General features: G+C 38.5%; 1 protein-coding gene across 2 annotated transcripts in view; it reads right to left on the bottom strand.

Annotated features, from left to right (window-relative positions):
* The window catches only part of LOC136830823 (mitotic apparatus protein p62-like), a 76669-nt gene that overhangs the window by 13678 nt on the left and 44776 nt on the right, over nt 1–18215 (bottom strand). For both annotated transcript variants that reach the window (XM_067090791.1, XM_067090792.1), the window contains exon 4: nt 10914–11099. In XM_067090791.1, the coding sequence (XP_066946892.1) occupies nt 10914–11099 (186 nt within the window). The remainder of the gene's footprint in view (nt 1–10913; nt 11100–18215) is intronic.

The raw sequence follows: 18215 nt of genomic DNA, 5'->3' as shown, positions 1-18215 counted from the left end.
TCGTCACTTTGTCGTAATGTTTGCACCATTTTATCTTAGTTGTTACATAAAGTTTTATATATGGAAATGTGCGCAATTTCATGTACAATACAACAAAAAGTAACTCATGGTTGTAGCTTTTATCAGTTTTGAAATATTTTCATATAAATCACGATAAATAGAACAAATTTGACTTTCGGTCAACTCTAACTCAACCGAAATGGTCGAAAACTGCAATTGTAAGCTAAAACACTTACAGTTTAGTAATATTCAATCAATTACCTTCATTTTGCAACAAACGGGATGTCTCTAGCACAATATTTCGAGATATGGTGAATTTTTTAAAAAACTTTTTTACGTCCGCGCGTTACAAATTCATGCATCATTTTGTGATAATATTTTCTCTGTGTTGCTTTGATCGTTTTACAATTTGTTATATACCAAAATCATTGCAATTTAGTGTACAATACAAAGAAAAAAAAATAACTTGTTAGCTTTAACCGTTTTGCTCACAGCACAATTTGTATAAAATTATATATGAAATTTTTTTTTGCGCTGTCATATATTTCAATATTTATATATTTTTTTTTCATTTCTGATGGTTGCAACTAAACTTCAGGCAATGACAAAAAAAGGAGCCAAAAATGAACTCTTAATCTTAAAAACTAAGTGTGCTGTGATTTTTTGAAAAGAACTTTTTTTCAGCTTCGGCTCTAACTCCTGAACGCCGCCGGCATATGACAGACACTTTTGTAAATAGAGGCTTGGTGTTAGAGGGTTAATAAGATTAAATAATATTATATAAAAATAATTTTCTCTCACCCTCTCTATTTGGACGAGAAATTTTTTCTGACAAGTAATATGTACGTACATTTCTTTTGCATGATAAATGATTTACCTAATAAGCACTTATTTTCAAAAATTAAGATTAATAATAATAGTAATAATAATAATAATAATAATAATAATAATAATAAAATAATAATTTATATTTTCCATGCATTTGTGTAGTAAATTTTGTAACATTTTAAACAAACAAATAGTGATTCCTAGTCTTTTTATCAGTAAGAGGCCCGGGCACTTGCGGCGGAACTTCCTGGAGAGGGCTAGGCCTCTTGACTGCACTAGGTGACCTGGGAGGAAGCGTCTGAAGTGTATTTTCTTGATCGGATCCCCACGCTGAGCAACCAGGTATAGGGCTGGCTGTCCTTTTCTTGAAGAGTTTAGTAACCCTAGGGCAGGAATTATCCGAAGATCGCCTCTTTAAGGGCCGAGAGGTCCGATCCCAATTGCGATGACGAGGAGGGGGGGGGATCCGAAGAGCTGGAATATGAAGAGACTGAAGATGAACTGCTGCTACTCTCACCTGAAGAGCTTAACCTTAGGTAGTGCCGCCGACTGCGACCGCCTTGATGAAGCTTCTGGGGACACCATCCTGCGATGTCGGCGATGGCGAAAGATCGACGCGTCGATGGATCACTTTCACGCCTCCCTGAAGCTTTTCGACGCTCGAAGGCGAGTCAAGCTCACTACTTCCGCCACCAGGACTAAGGCTTTCCTGTGCCTTACAGGACGAGCCTGCTCGTGGGCAATAATTTCTGACCTTTCCGCCAGCGCCGGACTGTCTTCTAGCCTCAGAAGGCGAGCGGGACAGTTGCCTTTGCTCAAAAGATTCAGAAAAACGAGCAGACTCGCCTGAAATGCGATCGCGAACAACCACATTGTTATCACCAACACCAACACTGACGTCATCACCGACGCTAACGCCCGGACTACGGTGCGAACGCACTAAACTTAAGACCGACTCCATGAAACCGTTCATTTGCGCTTCCATTTGATTTCTGAAAAGAACGAATTCTGATTTATCAGCCTCGAGGCTGGGCTTGGCTTTAGGAAAACATACTGGGAAGCTGGTGAAGAAGAGGGGGAATATGAGAGGGGAAAGAGCAGCGGTAGAGGAGGGGTAGGAGGGAGGAAGGAACAGCCGGTAGAGGAGGTGACGCCGATGCCACCACCGATGAAGATGATAGCCTAGCTTCCTTACGCTTAAAGGCTTTCCTATCCCTATCCCTAACCAGCTTTATCTGATGGGAACTGTATGTTTGCCAAAACTCCTGACTCCATTCCATACATTCACTGCATGTGTTCTCCTGGGAACACTCTTGACCCCTACATGCTGTACACAAAGAATGGCGATCGTATTTAAGTTTAACTAGTTTGGCGGAGCACAAATTCCCTGTGCAAACTCTGGATCCCGAGAAGCTTGAATCCGACATAGCTACGAATTCCCAGAGCTAGGCTAGCTAGATAAATAAACAGGCAATTGAGTACTTCACCAAGGAGAGACGCCACAACTAAGCGCAAGGAGACAAAGGAACCCAAACAGTTTGAGGCAGACGGACGCGCGAGATGCGTTCCCAATACGCCCGAGAATGAAACTGACCTGGGTTTATGGGTATGTCTCCTGCCACGCTACCCCCACCGGCATCCGGTGGGGTTGATCTCCGCCAATTGTATCAGCATTCCAAACAAAGTTTGAAAATTTATATCTCGGACGTGTTGATTTTAAAGAGATAAAAGCTTTTACAGTGTTTTGGTAAGTCATTATAATGAAACAAGAAAATTTAATTGAATTAACCCTTAAACGCCGACTGGACATATCGTACGTCGACTAAAATTGTCTGTTGGGTGCCGAGTGGACGTACCGTACGTCGACTACAAAAAATTTCAACCTTCGGTCAACTTTGACTTGACCGAAATGGTCGGAAAATGCAATTGTAAGCTAAAACTCTTACATTCTAGTAATATTCAATCATTTACCTTCATTTTGCAACAAATTGGAAGTCTCTAGCACAATATTTCGATTTATGGTGAATTTAAAAAAAAAAACTTTTTCCTTACATCCGCGCGGTAACTCTGCCGAAAATTTCAGAAATTCTTTGGTCATTTTGTCGTAATGTTTGCACCGGTTTATGTTAGTCGTTACATAAAGTTTTATATATGGAAATGTGTGCAATTTCATGTAGAATACAACAGAAAATAACTCATGTTGTAGCTTTTATTAGTTTTGAAATATTTCCATATAAATCATAATAAGTGCCAAAATTTCAACCTTCGGTCAACTTTAACTCGACCGAAATGGTCGAAAAACGCAATTGTAAGCTAAAACTCTTACATTCTAGTAATATTCAATCATGTACCTTCATTTTGCAACAAACTGGAAGTCTCTAACACAATATTTCGATTTATGGTGGAAAAAAAAAAAAAAAAAAAAAAAAATTCCTTACGTCCGCACGCGGTAACTCGGCCGAACATCTCAGAAATTCTTTCATCACTTTGTCGTAATGTTTGCACCGTTTTATATTAGTCGTTACATATAGTTTTCTATATGAAAATGTGCACAATTTCATGTAGAATACAACAGAAAATAACTCATGGTTGTATCTTTTATCAGGTTTTGAAATATTTTCATATAAATCATGATAAGTGCCAAAATTTAAACCTTCGGTCAACTTTAACTCGACCGAAATGATCGAAAAACGCAATTGTAAGCTAAAACTCTTACATTCTAGTAATATTCAATCATGTACCTTCATTTTGCAACAAACGGGAAGTCTCTAGCACAATATTTCGATTTATGGTGAATTTTTGAAAAAAACGTTTTCCTTATGTCTGCGGTGTAACTCGGCCGAACATCTCAGAAATTCTTTCGTCACTTTGTCGTAACGTTTGCACCATTTTATTTTAGTCGTTACATAAAGTTTTATATATGGAAATGTGCGCAATTTCATGTACAATACAACAAAAAATAACTCATGGTTGTAGCTTTTATCAGTTTTGAAATATTTTCATATAAATCACGATAAATAGAAAAAATTCGACTTTCGGTCAACTTTAACTCGACCGAAATGGTCGAAAACTGCAATTGTAAGCTAAAACACTAACAGTCTAGTAATATTCAATCATTTACCTTCATTTTGCAACAAATGGGAAGTCTCTAGCACAATATTTCGATTTATGGTAAATTTTTGAAAAAAACTTTTTTTTTTATGTCCGAGCATTACAAATTCATGCATCGTTTTATGATAATATTTTCTCTGTGTTGCTTTGATTATTTTACAATTTGTTATATACCAAAATCATTGCAATTTAGTGTACAATCCAAAGAAAAAAAAATAACTTGTTAGCTTTAACCGTTTTGCTCACAGCGCGATTTGTATACAATTATATATGAAATTTTTTTCTCGCGATGTCATATATTTCAATATTTATATATAATAATGATATTTTTTTTCATTTCTGATTTTTGCATACTATACTTCAGGCAATGACAAAAAAAGGAGCCAAAAATGAACTCTTAATCTTAAAAACTAAGTGTGTTGTGATTTTTTGAAAAGAACTTTTTCTCAGCTTTGGCGCTAACTCCCGAACGCCGCCGGCATACAACAGACACTTTTGTAAATAGAGGCTCGGCGTTAGAGGGTTAAACTAATTCAAAGGTCCATGATAACCATTTTAACCAAATTAATCCATTTTAAGTCTCAGTAAAGACACCAGAGAATGTTTTACTGCATTTCAGCACATGTATAAGTTATAGGGAATACTGCGATTTTCTCCCTAAATTGTACGAAGTCTAAAATGATCCTTCTGTTAAAACTGAATTTACATTCTATAATGTCAAAAGATAATTTAAAAACAAGTACATAAATACTAATTTAAATATAAGTATACAGTATAACTAATTTGATTTTAATTTCTAATTTTAGACAAACTGTACTGGACAAAGGACAGTATTTGTTTCTCATGACTGTGCTTCTAATAACATTCCTCATCCCAAACTATACCCAAGGGATTGTTACAGTTTACATCATTTACAACCAAGCCACTTCGACATTTACAAACAGTGCAGCACGGAACATGATTGCTGCAACATGCACAGTTGTATGTTCAAAACTTTATACAATGCACATCGCAGTGAATTCCACAGGTATTGGGTTCTTTCCATCAGCTGGCACCAAGAGGTCACCAACTACTTTGTAACCATAAAGGTGATCAGTTGTTTTACATATTGTTGTCCACTTCAGTACTCTTGTCAAATACTCTTCTGTGATGACAACCTGACTTTCAAAATTATTTTTGGTTCCAAATTCTTTTAAATGCATTTCTGGGTGTGCCATTAGAGCAGCAAGTTTAGTCCCAAATTTGCTTGTGTAGTAGCAGCTATTCAGCGAATGTACAGCGGGCAATACTTGGCATGGTTCCCTCCCAAGCTGAGCAGTCAATGTATGAATGGGAACATACCTGACTAAATCCCCAGATCCAGTTTTGATCCACGTTCAATGCACCCTTGATAATGAAGCTCAGTCCAGTGATACAAGAATACAATTAAGACATCAGTATCAGATGAAAGGATTACAAGTTGGTTGCAACTTTGTTTAACTGCATGAAGTGCATGAACAACGCATCATAGGTCTGCTTCTTCTACATCAGAATTCAGTTTTGGAGCTTCAGACACCAATCCAGCTGACAACTTACGTGAAGGGAGGTTAGCCTATATTCATCTGGACCTCTGAAATTGCTGACATAGATCTCTAGTGCCGTATCTTTGCAAAGAGGGACTCCAGCTTTGTCTTCTTCCTAATAGATGGCCAAAACCTTTCCATCTCCACTGGGAAAGGTGTTTCCTTAATAATGTCTTGTAGTTGTAGTGGGACCTTCTTTGCCCTCTTTGGATGCTTTGAATCCTTTATTGACTTTCAACATAAGAATAAAACACTAAATGTATTCTTAAAGCACATTTTATTATAGACTGAGTTGCATTTAATGTATTACCACAAAACTCTCCAAATGTTCTTATATTAGATGTCTTCACCTTGCAAACATTCACCAGTTCTTCGTTGGAGGGGTGGGTAGAGCTCTCGGCTAGCACGCTGTTGGCCCAGCGTTCGACTCTCCTACTGGCTAATGAAGAATTAGAGGAATTTATTTCTGGTGGTAGAAATTCATTTCTCATCATATTGTGGTTCGGATCCCACAATAAGCTGTAGGTCCTAGGTAACCAGTTGGTTCTTAGCCATGCAAAATAATCTAATCCTTTGGGCCAGCCCTAGGAGAGCTGTTAATCAGCTCAGTGGTCTGGTTAAACTAAGATATACTTAACTTTTTCAAACATTGACCATTACATCTACAATAAATCCTGTCTTCATGAGGTAGATGGTGTATTTTGATCCTCAATTTTCAGTGATTTCTCCAACTCATGAACTTTGGAACTCTTGTTGTTGTAGCCATTAGGCCATCCTTGTCAAACAGATATGCAGCAAAGCAAACATCATATTGGAGTAATTCCTCCACAGAGTGCCCTAGTTCCTTAGTGATATCTAGTATTCGATACAAATGGGCATCTTCATGTTGAGTTGATTTCTGATGGTAGTTTCCTGATGACTTGCTTGGTTGATGGATTGAAGCAAATGTTTTTAGGTTTGTCTTGTGAACTGTGGCAGAGATACGAACTTCTTTGGTGCTTAATCTTTCTTTACAGAAAATCTCATATTCAGCCTTGCCAATGCTTTCAGTATTTACAAATTGTTTCCTGATATCTTCAGTTGCTACTTCATTTGTCATGATATTGTGAAGTCTTCCTTTCTCTGCAAGTATTATGAAAGGGTTTTTGCTTCTTTCTATGAGTCTTACAACTGCTTGAATATTTCTTTCCTCAGACAAAGTTGTTGATGTTGTAAAAGATTGGTTTACATCTAATTCATATGTGTTTGAGTTTGAACCTGACACTTGTTTGTGTAAATCTGTAATTGCAAGAACTTCATGATATGTTATCTCCCATCTGGCAACAATGTGTTTTCTCATTAGACTGCCAATGATTCCTGCAGGGCTCTTCTGAGATCTATTAATTGTTTGCTCTAGGGTTATATCAGCTCCAACTGCACTGAAATGTCCATGAGTTCGCTTTAACACAAATTTTCCTTCCATGAGTGCCTGGTGAATTGTAGGAGCAGTATTTGGTAATGTGTACATGTCTTTGAGATACAATGAGCACCATCGCAAGCAGTTAGTTGAATCAAAGGCAGCAAAGAGTGGAAGTAGGCTCTGAATTGACTGAAGTTGGAGTAACCAATTCCCTTCTCAATCACTGCAAATCAAGTTTTCCACAAGTGACATAAGATGAATGAAATTGCTCCAGTATCTAAAAGTTTCATTTTCCTCAGAATTCTTTGAGACAAAATCATCAGTCATGGATCAATGTCTACTCTTAGCCTCAAATTCCTTCAGTTGTGTCAAACTTTCTTCTCCCAGCTTTTGTGAAATCTTACATCTAAAATGGTTCCTGATACTTTTGTATGATGTCACCCTCTTGGAAAAATGCCACCCACTGTAACCTTGCAAAGGACTCTTTCAATAGCTGTAGACCTTTTAGTGATCTGACAGTTTTTTTCACTCAAAACAGAATCTATGACATTAACCCCAAAGATGGCACTCACTACCAGTATATTCTCTGCACCACTACCTTTTAAATATTTTCCAAGACATCCTAAGGCAAATTTTATCATGTGAAATGATCCTAAGCAGAGTCCTGTATTGTTGAACTCCTCTTGTCATATCAGTTGAATCTCTCTACCTACTCGGAATACGTCTTCATCACGAGTCACTGGCAATACAGGTTGGTCTAGGTAGGCAAGAATTCCCTGAAGGTTTTTCATGGCAGTGTATACTACATCAAATTGTGTGGTGAGATAGGGAAGTAATGTAAGGAATGCAATTCATTTTAGAGATAGCGCATTATCACTCAGGACAGAATTAGCTGCACTCCATATTGGCATTATCTGCTCATCTGGTAAGGTGCTGATATTTAATTTAGTTTCATTAAAGTCCAGTCTTCCAAAAATCCAGGCAACATCTTTCTTGAGGATGGCATTCAATAGTTCATGGTGTACAGGTTGAACATTTGATACTGTTATAAACCTCAGGTAAGTCTGCTTTCTTAGATGGTTTGTAAAATTTATAAAATCAATTATATAAGGAAACTAGACAGAAGCAAACTGTGATAACCCATAACAATGCAGTAGCCTTTGTATTGGGTTCATATCTACAGGCTCCAAAAGGCAAGTAGACAGAAATGAGTGCTGCACCTATGTGCTGTTTTAGTGTATGCCCCCTAAACTTTGCTTGCTTTGCTTTTGAAATTGTACAATTCAGATACTTTTTCAAGATTTTAATTGCTAGAGGGTTTTTCCAAAGTGAATAATCATCAAATATTAATTTTAATACAATGGTAAAGACCCATCTTGATAGTAATGACCATAAAGTGGCATTTTGAAAATAAGTTTTTAGCAAAGTTACTGTAAACCCTTGTGTGTATGGAATGTCATAAATAGCTTACCATTTTATTAGAACAGTATTGCTCTGTTGATTATTGTTAATATAAGCCATGTATTCTTTCATACTGTCTGATTCTGACCAATTTTTCTTAAGAAGGTAAATTATTAGGTTTTCCCTATTTATGGCACCATTTTGGTGATTTATAACCTAATATTAATCTGAAAGGTAAAGTTAATATATTTTTGGAAAGAGCTCATTAAAAGGAATATTTTAGTGGTTTTTGGTCCTTCTACATTAAATTTTAAGGAAGATATGGGCATTTTACTTTCAGCTATGCTGACTTTATGGGTCAAAATTTTCACCCGACATAGTACTGAGCCTAAATTTCTCAACTGCTGCCAGGTTTCAGAAAGTCTACCCTGATTTTTCTGACAATTCACTGTGTCTATTATAAAAGCAGCAGAGTAACTTAGGGTAAATTTCATGCTCACAGGAACTCCCCCAAGGCCATGAACTATTTCCAAAAGTAACTCAACAGATTTAAGAGCATTCCCTGACGACACATCCTGAGAAAGAAAAGCAACTAGAATAGCATCTAGCTTGGAAATGACACCAGATTCTGTAACCATGGTAGGATTGGAAAGAGACACCCCAACAGACGTAGAAGGGAAAGACCAGCCAATTGCCAGAGAAATAGCATATAAAGAGCAAAAAGGTGCATTTTGAGGAGAAAATAGAAATAGCAAAAAGGATTTAGAATGAGAAGTAGATGTATAAGAGATTGGTTTAACAATTGATTGGGTCAACATGACAGAATTAGAACTCACTATGGACACATTTTGACACTGTCTGCACCTAAATCATTAGTCTTATCGGTGAGAAAAAACCATTGCTAGATGTCATTTCAGCAAATGCATTAATGCATTAAATGAGACTCAGAGTGTGAATAACAAGAAGTAAGTGACGAAAAGCTTAGAACCACATCACCATGAGAACCAACCCTGTTCCCTGGCAGCAGACTTGCAATTGTCACAGGGCAGTCTTGAGCTCAGGCTACAGATGGGCGAGAGCACCGACACCTTAACACTTACATGGGAATTAAAAACGACTGCACACTATGAGGGGACCTGGAATGGTTTCCTACGAAAGTCAGTTAAACCTTTTACTGGCTCTACAGTAAGGTTTACATCTGTTCTATCTTCTCAATACAGGCAGTCTCCGGGTTACGTCCTTCCCGAGTTTACATCGCTTTTCAAATATTTTCATAAAAAAATGTTCTGGATTACAGCGACAGAACAGTAAAAGTACAGCAGCTACAATTAAAGTCAAAATTTGGAGGTTTTAGGATGCACACCACATCAGAACGCAAGTAAAATACTGTACAGTACACCCAGAAGGTTAAAGGTATGGCTTTCATCACTTTATTTCTCATTTTTATACGTTCTTCTTAGGATGTTCTGGTTTTACACTGTTTTCTGGGTTACAGGGCCGCGTTGGAATGGAACCCCCAACATAACCTGGGGACTGTCTCTGCTCTTCCTGAACTGCAAGGAAAGCAGAGGATGGAGCTTAAGAGGAAGTCTAAGTACTGGCTACGGCACTAGCTGAGGAAAAGCCATGAACTGAATAAGGATATCCAGAGACGAAGGAGATGGAAGCAAGGGAGAAATATCACAGGTTTATGACCTGACCTATTTGATTTTGCAATCTATCTGCTTCCCTTCTTTTCCTATATCTAATAAACTTAAGCATAATGTCCTTCAACCAATCTCTACATTCCTCATATCTATTCTCAAGATCACACTACACACCTGAATCTGGCACAAACAGTGTCTACCTACCTCAAAATTCAACATCCGCTAACACAGTAATCATTCCTACATAACTTGACATTCTTAGCCTTGCTTCTAATGGAAGATATCCTAGGAAAAAGAAATGTACAGTAACATGAAAGCAGCAAACAGCCAAAACCATAAAATACAATGAGCACCTATACATAATGGCAGCAAGGAGAATTCTGATGGGCTACAACATCCAAAACACAACTAGTGGAGAACAGGTGTACTAGAAAGTCATCAAGGTCAGCCCTGCAATCGTCTTCAGTTTGAACGCCAACTTGCCTATCAACGCAGAGATATAAGCTATCTTCAACAGTTGATAAGATTCATCCCAAATAAAATTCATCATTCCTATGATATTTCAGTAAATACCCAAAAACTTTGAATAGATTATGACTATTTGGAGGGGATGTGGTAGCAAATCCCCTACTGAGGTTTACATCATGTAAATTATCTATAGAATACTAAAAACCAAAGAAGAAGAATTTAATGCAATGTTTCCCAGTCTAAACACTGATCTAAAACTTTTTCGCGCAACTTTTTTGGAGAAGACAACCAGAACAAATAATTACGCAAGGTCCTTATGAAACCATGTCTGTATGATCAGATCAGGGAAGAATCCAAAGAATGCTCAAGACCAGTACACAAAATACCTCCTAATAAAAGAATGTAGTCTGAGCAACACAGCCACAGTTTATGGTACAAATAATTAGTTCCCCCTCAACTATGATTGCTTACAAATTACTAATCAACAGACCCACATACCGGCATTTCCTCCACATCATCCTCGTCGTCATCATCATCATCTTCCCCTCCACCTCTGTTTTCATAACCTTCTACAACATCATCATCCCAAATTACTGTGGTCTCTGTCTGGTGTGTGCCACTGAGGTATATAGGGCCGGATCCTTGTACAAGATGAAAAGTTGCTTCTTGGTCTTCTAATAGTACCTAGAATGGAACAAAACATCCACATCTATAAACAAATAAAATAGTGCTTTTACACAGCACAAATTTTCCTGTTACCAACCAAAAGGTACTGAAAATTATCATAAAAATTTTACTGGTCAGCTGTTCATTTAACAAGGTTAGATGTATGAAATGAGTTCTATCAACTCTTTTCTGTAATGCACTCTTCATTTCTAAACTCCCTTCAGGTCTACATCTTCATCTATACCCTTTCTCCATGGTTTCATGGAGCTTTCTTACCCCTCTCCTTCCTGGTACTTCTAAATCTACAGCTTTTCTGACCAACTATTTGTCACCCCCTTCTTATCAATATCCGAAAAACCTCAATCTTTGAGATATTGTTCTTTTTCCCAGCTTCTTGATACCACATCTCACCAGTTCTTCATTTGTAATACGATCTTCCTAGTATAGGTTACTAATTAAAAGCTCATTTCCTTGATACAGAAGTCTTTCAATATACTGCCTCAATCCTTCCTAGGGTTGTAACCCGAAAATACAAGTTCTTTTCTTTTTTAACCTTTTCACAAAAAAAGCCTGAAAAAAACAGGCCAAAATTTTATTTTTTTTGTTTTTAAACATTTACTCTTATTCTACTGCTTCCTAAACTACAAAAAATGGCTAACTGTGCTTATACAGGCAGTCCCCGGTTTACGACAGGGGTTCCGTTCTTACACCGTGTCGTAAGCCGAAAATTGTCGTAAACCGAAAAATCGTAGAAAATCTTCATAAATCTTAAGAAAACCTGACTCTTAATGCTCTGGGTGTATTGAAAATGATGTAAACTGCATTTTTATTGAGTTTTTCATCAAAAAACCCTCCAAATTTTTATTATTCTGCAATTTTGGAGCCATATTTCTTCCGTCGGATCGGCGTACGACGCGTCGTAACCCTGGAACATGCGTCATAAACCGGGAAATAATTTATAATGAATATATCTGAAAAGCGTCGTAACCTCGGAACGTTGTAAGCCGGACCCGTCGTAAACCGGGGACTGCCTGTATTATGCCTAGAGCTTGGGTAACACGGCAATTTAACTAGGGAAAGTAAGAAAAACTAATGCTATCTCAACCATCACCCACTTGAGACTATGAGTGCTTTAGGTATATAACTACCTTTATATCATTAGAATTTCAATATTTCACATTTCAACATTGAAATTTTCAATTATCAAACAAGTTTTACTTTTATTTTTCAATCATATCTTGAAACTATGAGGTACTGGGGTCAATTATTTCAATTTCAATGCATTTGAAAAGGAAGAGGTATGAAAACTGTATGACTGGCAACAGTTCCTTAAAAGTATGTATGATACAAGACATATACCTATTCAGTATCAAACATATTCAACTGAAACTTGTATCATATATGTATCAGATTCAGAGGTATGAAAACTGTATGATTGGCAACAGTTCCTTAAAAGTATGTGTGGTGCAACGTGTACAGTATCAAACATGTTCAACTGAAAATTGTATCATACTCATAGTAATAAGCTCTGTTTCAGAACCAAAGCAAATGTACTTAGCATGACAGCGGGCAGTTGCGCTTGGAGAGTGAGTGGAGGGTTACTGTGCTCATTGTAAGCGGTGATATATGATATGGTGAAAGATATCACAATCCTTGTGATATTCTGTGTACATTTACTAAAAATGTGGGCTTTACTCACTGTTTAAAAACACGCCATGTTTATTACTCATTTTAAAAACATGCCATGTTTATTATATATGGTTTTGATTTTGTGATAGATGAATATATAAGGCATGCTATATGTGAAAACGAAGACTACACATATTAAACAATGAAAACATCGGACAGTGATCAGTGTTTACTCAGCAGTGACAATTGCCTTTAGACTTTACTATCTTTTTATAATTGTTTTGATTACTAATGCGGGTAAATATGGTTATTGAATGCCATATTTTTGGTGGTGGTAAAAAGTTTCCTTTGATGAATAATAAATCGTAGGCTACGAATGAACTACAGTAGCCTATGGGTAATCAAATGTTTTTGCCCTGAGAGTGACAATAAAAGAACGCAGTAAGCATTGTCCGTGTGATGTTTTGTTAAGGTTGGGTGCAGTTTAGCGTAACTTTCAGGCTATACTTGGCCAATCCTGTTCTACCTAAAGAAAATATGTTATACTATATATAAATATATATATATATATATATATATATATATATATATATATATATATATATATATATATATATACAGCAGTAAAATAAAGAGAATAATCATATTAAAACATATAGCAAAAAAACATCCTTATTTCAATGATTCCTCTAATTCCTTTAATCTAGAAGGAAGGTATGAGTCTTAAATAACATCACGAGTCAGACTATAGTGACTATAAGTAAGGTCTTCAAAAATGGAGAAATTGAATGTAAGGGAAGAAGAAGAAAAAAAAAAACTAATATCAAAGAATTCTCTTCTAGTTGGTCTTTTTGGCCAGGTACTGTGTTGTAGTGATTAACATTAAAACACGTGATGGAGTATATAATGGTCTCAAAGATAAGAGGGCACTTTCCCTATCTTCAGCGAAGCTGAACCCAGTTTTTCCAACGTCAAAAGAACCTGCAAGAAAGAGAAGTGACTACTGCGTGTGCGCATCTGCCCTCTTGTTTACACCCAGCCGTTAAAGACCAAGGAGCCATTTACCTCTGTTGGTCAATGTAGGATGATCCCTTGCCAAATCCCATGCATTTTTGTCAGGGAAGTCGGAAGGTTTTGAGGACTCAACAGCAACTACCAAAAATAGTTTTCTCCTATGTCAAAACCTGTTTTTTGATAGCATAAGCCGCTTGTTTTGTCCTCAAGGAGCTTTACAAAGAAACTGACAGGTGACAAAAAAGGTTAAACTCTCAATACTTAATCCCAACACCCAGAAGGAAAAAACATTTCTGGTCCATGGTCAAGCCACGGATTTAAAGTCCAATTCTTTATTCCAAATACTCTTCAGTTTTTAGTACCAAGGGACAAGAAGCTATACACGAACTTATGTTTTAGGATGTGGTTCTACAGAGGCTTACCTAAGCATGCTGAGTTTGGTTGCAGTACTGTCCCCCTTCTCCCAGCGATGGTTAGCATACTCACTGTCAGTAAGACCCCTGGTTTTCTGCCGTAGCACCTAGGCGTTAAGATTGTGCTAAGATTAACCATGCCACCTGCTGATCCTGTACACAGTGCAGTCGAATTTGTTCGAGCACGTGGCAATAATTTAACTGATGACCACCCTCTACATTTGGAGACTTCTTCGAAAGAGACATTTCTAAAGAAGGCCAACGACGTACTTACTTTCCTAATACCATGTGACCTAGGAAAGGAGTGTGGATTTGCCTTTTTAATGAGAAACACTACAATCATTCTCAGCCCTTGTAGGGAGAGTGGTTAGTTTGTGCTAGGGTGTAGGAAAAAAAGACCCTCTGGGATGTTTGCCGTGAATTCTAGGTAAACCTTAAGTGCGTGGACCAGGCATAATGTCTTGTCTGCTAAATTGAGTTTTCTTGTAAGTACTGATTTCCTTTTTTAAAGGGTCCTCATTCTTGGCCAGGAATGATGGGCCAGGGGACAATAAGAAAGCCCAGTAAACTAATATGAGCTCCTCATGCTAATGCAATCAAGAGGATATCCCTCTTGTAGGATGTCGGTTGTGGTTGTACTGGGTCTGCTGAATTGAGGGATTGATAGAAGTCTAAGCACCTTGTTCAGGGACCAAGTAACTGGAAGCCTTTCAGGAGCAGGCCTTTGTAGAGCAAAAGACTGCAGAAGGGAAGTGACAACTTCTATACTGGAGTCAATCCCGAATCCATAAAGCAAGGGTTCTGTTAATGCAGCCTTGTATGCCATGACTGTTGTAACCACAAGGCATTTGTCTTCAAAAGAGTATATACGAAAAATAAAGTGTTTCTATAGAAATCTTAACTGGGCTCTCAGTATGGACATAATCTAACCATATCTTCCATACGGACTGGTATTGCCAGAAAGATGATGTCCGTAATTTTTGCACTAGGTACCTAGTAATGTTGGGCGAGTAATTTTCATGATATATATTTTTTTAAAAAATCCATGCGTGAAGGTCTCGACTTAGAAAGGAGGATGCGTAAACGACTTTCCCTCCTACTTGTCTGGGAGAGAACAGCGGACGATAATGGAATTGATCTTTTCGTCCGTTGTTGAAATGATGGGAACCAATGCCTGTTTGGCCAATTTAGGTCTATTAAGTAAGCTGTTCCTTTGAAGGTTACAAGATTGCTCAAAACCTTCAAAATCTGGGACAATGGAGGAAAAAGATATTGTCCTCCCCTTCTTCCAGTCTTTAGGAAGGCATCTCTTGCTGTTGCTCGACTGTCCAGGTTCGTAGACACATATATTAGGAGTTTGTGACTCTCGTACGTGGTGAACAGGTCCACTTCCGGTTGTGAAAGCATGCTGGCTATTGTTTGAAACGAGTGGTTGTCCAACATCCACTCTGTTGAGGCTGTCATTTTCCTTGATAGTCTGAATTGGAGACATGTGCCACTTCCTCCCTTGCGCCATCCGAAGGATGGCTAGCATTATCATACTGAGAGGAGGTGAACGTGATCCCGACCTCTTGATGTAGGATACTGTAGCTATGTTGTCTCTCTTCTGGAGGTTTGAGTTTTTTGAGAGACAAAAAGATAGCCATCAGCTCCAGGAAACTGATACAAGAATTCCTCAGAGTAGCTGATCACCTCCCTGCCACCTGACGATCCTCCCAATGTCCTCCCAACCTGTCAATGAGGCATGTGTGTGTATTGTCACTCATACAGATACAGACGGAGGAGTCAGGGTGACCTGTTTCGCCAGAGATTCCTTCTGGATCCAAGGCTGAAGTATCTCCCCAACTTTTTTAATCTTTTGATGAGGTCGGTCTTGCATTTTTTTCTTGCATGCAATAGCCAGAATCTGTTCACATTTTAGTTGCAATCTAAATATTGGATCTATTAATGATGCGAACTGCAGCAGGCCCATCATACGTTCTGACTGCCACCTGGAAACTCTGGGCTGTGCAAGGAACCTTTTGAGGACTAGCCTTATTCTGTTTAGAGTATGATGGGGAGAGACAACAGGCTATGAAGAGTATCCCAACACAGTCCCAGCCAGTAAAGTGTCTGTGGGCATGAGGTGGGGTGTTTTTAAATTAATTATAAAAACCTTTTGGGAGTCTATTGACCATTGCTCTTAGGTTTTTTAAGCACTCTTTTCTTGTGGGTCCCCCAGATCAACCATCTGTCTAGGTAGGCTATTAGTTGTATTCCTTTTTTGTTTGAGTTCTTGAACAAATACTGTTGCTAATTTTGTAAAATGTTCTTTAGGCAATGTTTAGCCCAACAGGCATGACTTTGAATCTGTATGTATCTTTCCCTATCCAGAACCTTAGGAAGGGGTGGCAAGGAATGGCTATAGGGATGTGCCAGTATGTGTCTTTCATATCTATAGAAACTGTCCAAGTCCCTTTTGGGATGATTCAAATTCCTCCTCTCTGTCATCTTTTGTCTTGGCTGACACACAGCTAAAAGGTGGTGATTGGGAGTACCTCTGCACAATATTCTGGGATACCCTGGAGAGTCCCTTCTTTATAGAAGTATAACCAGGTTAGCTCCCCTCAGGGGTTGAGCTCCAAGATGAGTAGTTGATCTAGTCTCAATTCCTCGTGCATGTCCACCTATACGACTTCCTTCAGGAAGGCAGTAAGGAGAGAGTTAGAACCATCTTCTACCTTCTAGTTCTTCAGCTTTGTCGTTTCGGTCTTTCTCTTTGTACCAGTCTACAGCTGCTAAAGAGGAGGATTGTATGGAGTGTATCCTCTGTGTCTTCTTTCTGTTATGGGGGAACACCAGATTTACTTCCCTTTGGGAGCAAGCTTGGGAAAGATAGTTGGTTTCATCACTATTCTTCATGCATATCCACCTACAAGACTCCCTATAAGCAGGTCATACGTGTGACCATGGTCCTAGACCACATTCATAACAACACTGGTTTACTAACTAGTTGTTTCTCCCCTTGCACATAACATACTACAGGAACAAAGTAGTCTACTTGGAACCTTATAATAATTTCAATTGCCTCCCTATACTTGTGCACAGTTTTTCAACATGACCTACTCATACATATGCTATTTGGTGAACATGCACTATGCCCACACACAGTGCATACTTACAAAGTTTTCTCACTTGTGCTGTGCATGGTGCTGCTTGCGCACTGTGCCCATGTGATATACGTAATTGTGTTATATGCTTGTATTTGGCTTACATCAGTGCATCTTCAGTGTCCCACCACCGATTGGCTGCCAGCAGCTCTGGTTATCATACAATGTATTTACACAATACAAAGTCCCTTTCTTGAGCCACGCCTTCTCAGAATGTTCCCGTATAAGTGCTTTTGGATTTTCATTGCCCACAAAAATCTAGACCACAGAAATTGAGGTCTGACTGTATGATGTAATATAGCACAGTGTGTAACGTTTTCATCTAGCTGCAAGTCTGCAACACATACTCATTGAACAGTGAGAGATTGCCCTCTCCACTAGAAAGAAGTGACAGTAAAAATAACCCCCAAGACCAGTCCTCTACAATATCTAGTGCCTTTCTCCATTATCACCTTCACCTCAGCCAACAAGGTAAGAGACTGGAGAATCTGGAGAGAAAGAAGACATTATTGGAGTCTGAGAGTAAGGAGGATGGTGGCCACCTGAATGACTGAAAATATCCTGGACTCCGATCCATCTCTGCCATCTTGCCCAATGACAAGACATGCAGCCCTCTATTCGTGGCAGCAGAGAAGTGGGATCCTTCTCTTAGTGATCCCCTCCTTTCTTCTCCTTCCCTTCCTCCCTAACTGTAACTGGGGAAGGAGGGAAAGAGCGCCAGGAGGGAGTCCCTGTAGAGACGAGAGACTGGGCTACTGGTCTGATTTTGGAGCAGATTTTCTCCCTTCCCCAAAAGCTGAAGGCCTAACCTTAACCAACAGTTTAGCTACAGATGTCTTTGGTTGCATTAAGAGTTTGAAAGATACTGCTGCACAGTGGATCAGAGCTTCTTGGGACTCTGATTTTCTCTTTTTCTCTGCCACCTTCAC

The sequence above is a fragment of the Macrobrachium rosenbergii genome, chromosome 47 (genome assembly GCF_040412425.1).
Source record: "Macrobrachium rosenbergii isolate ZJJX-2024 chromosome 47, ASM4041242v1, whole genome shotgun sequence".
NCBI classification, from domain to species: domain Eukaryota; kingdom Metazoa; phylum Arthropoda; class Malacostraca; order Decapoda; family Palaemonidae; genus Macrobrachium; species Macrobrachium rosenbergii.
This window is presented reverse-complemented; position numbering and strand designations above follow the sequence as displayed.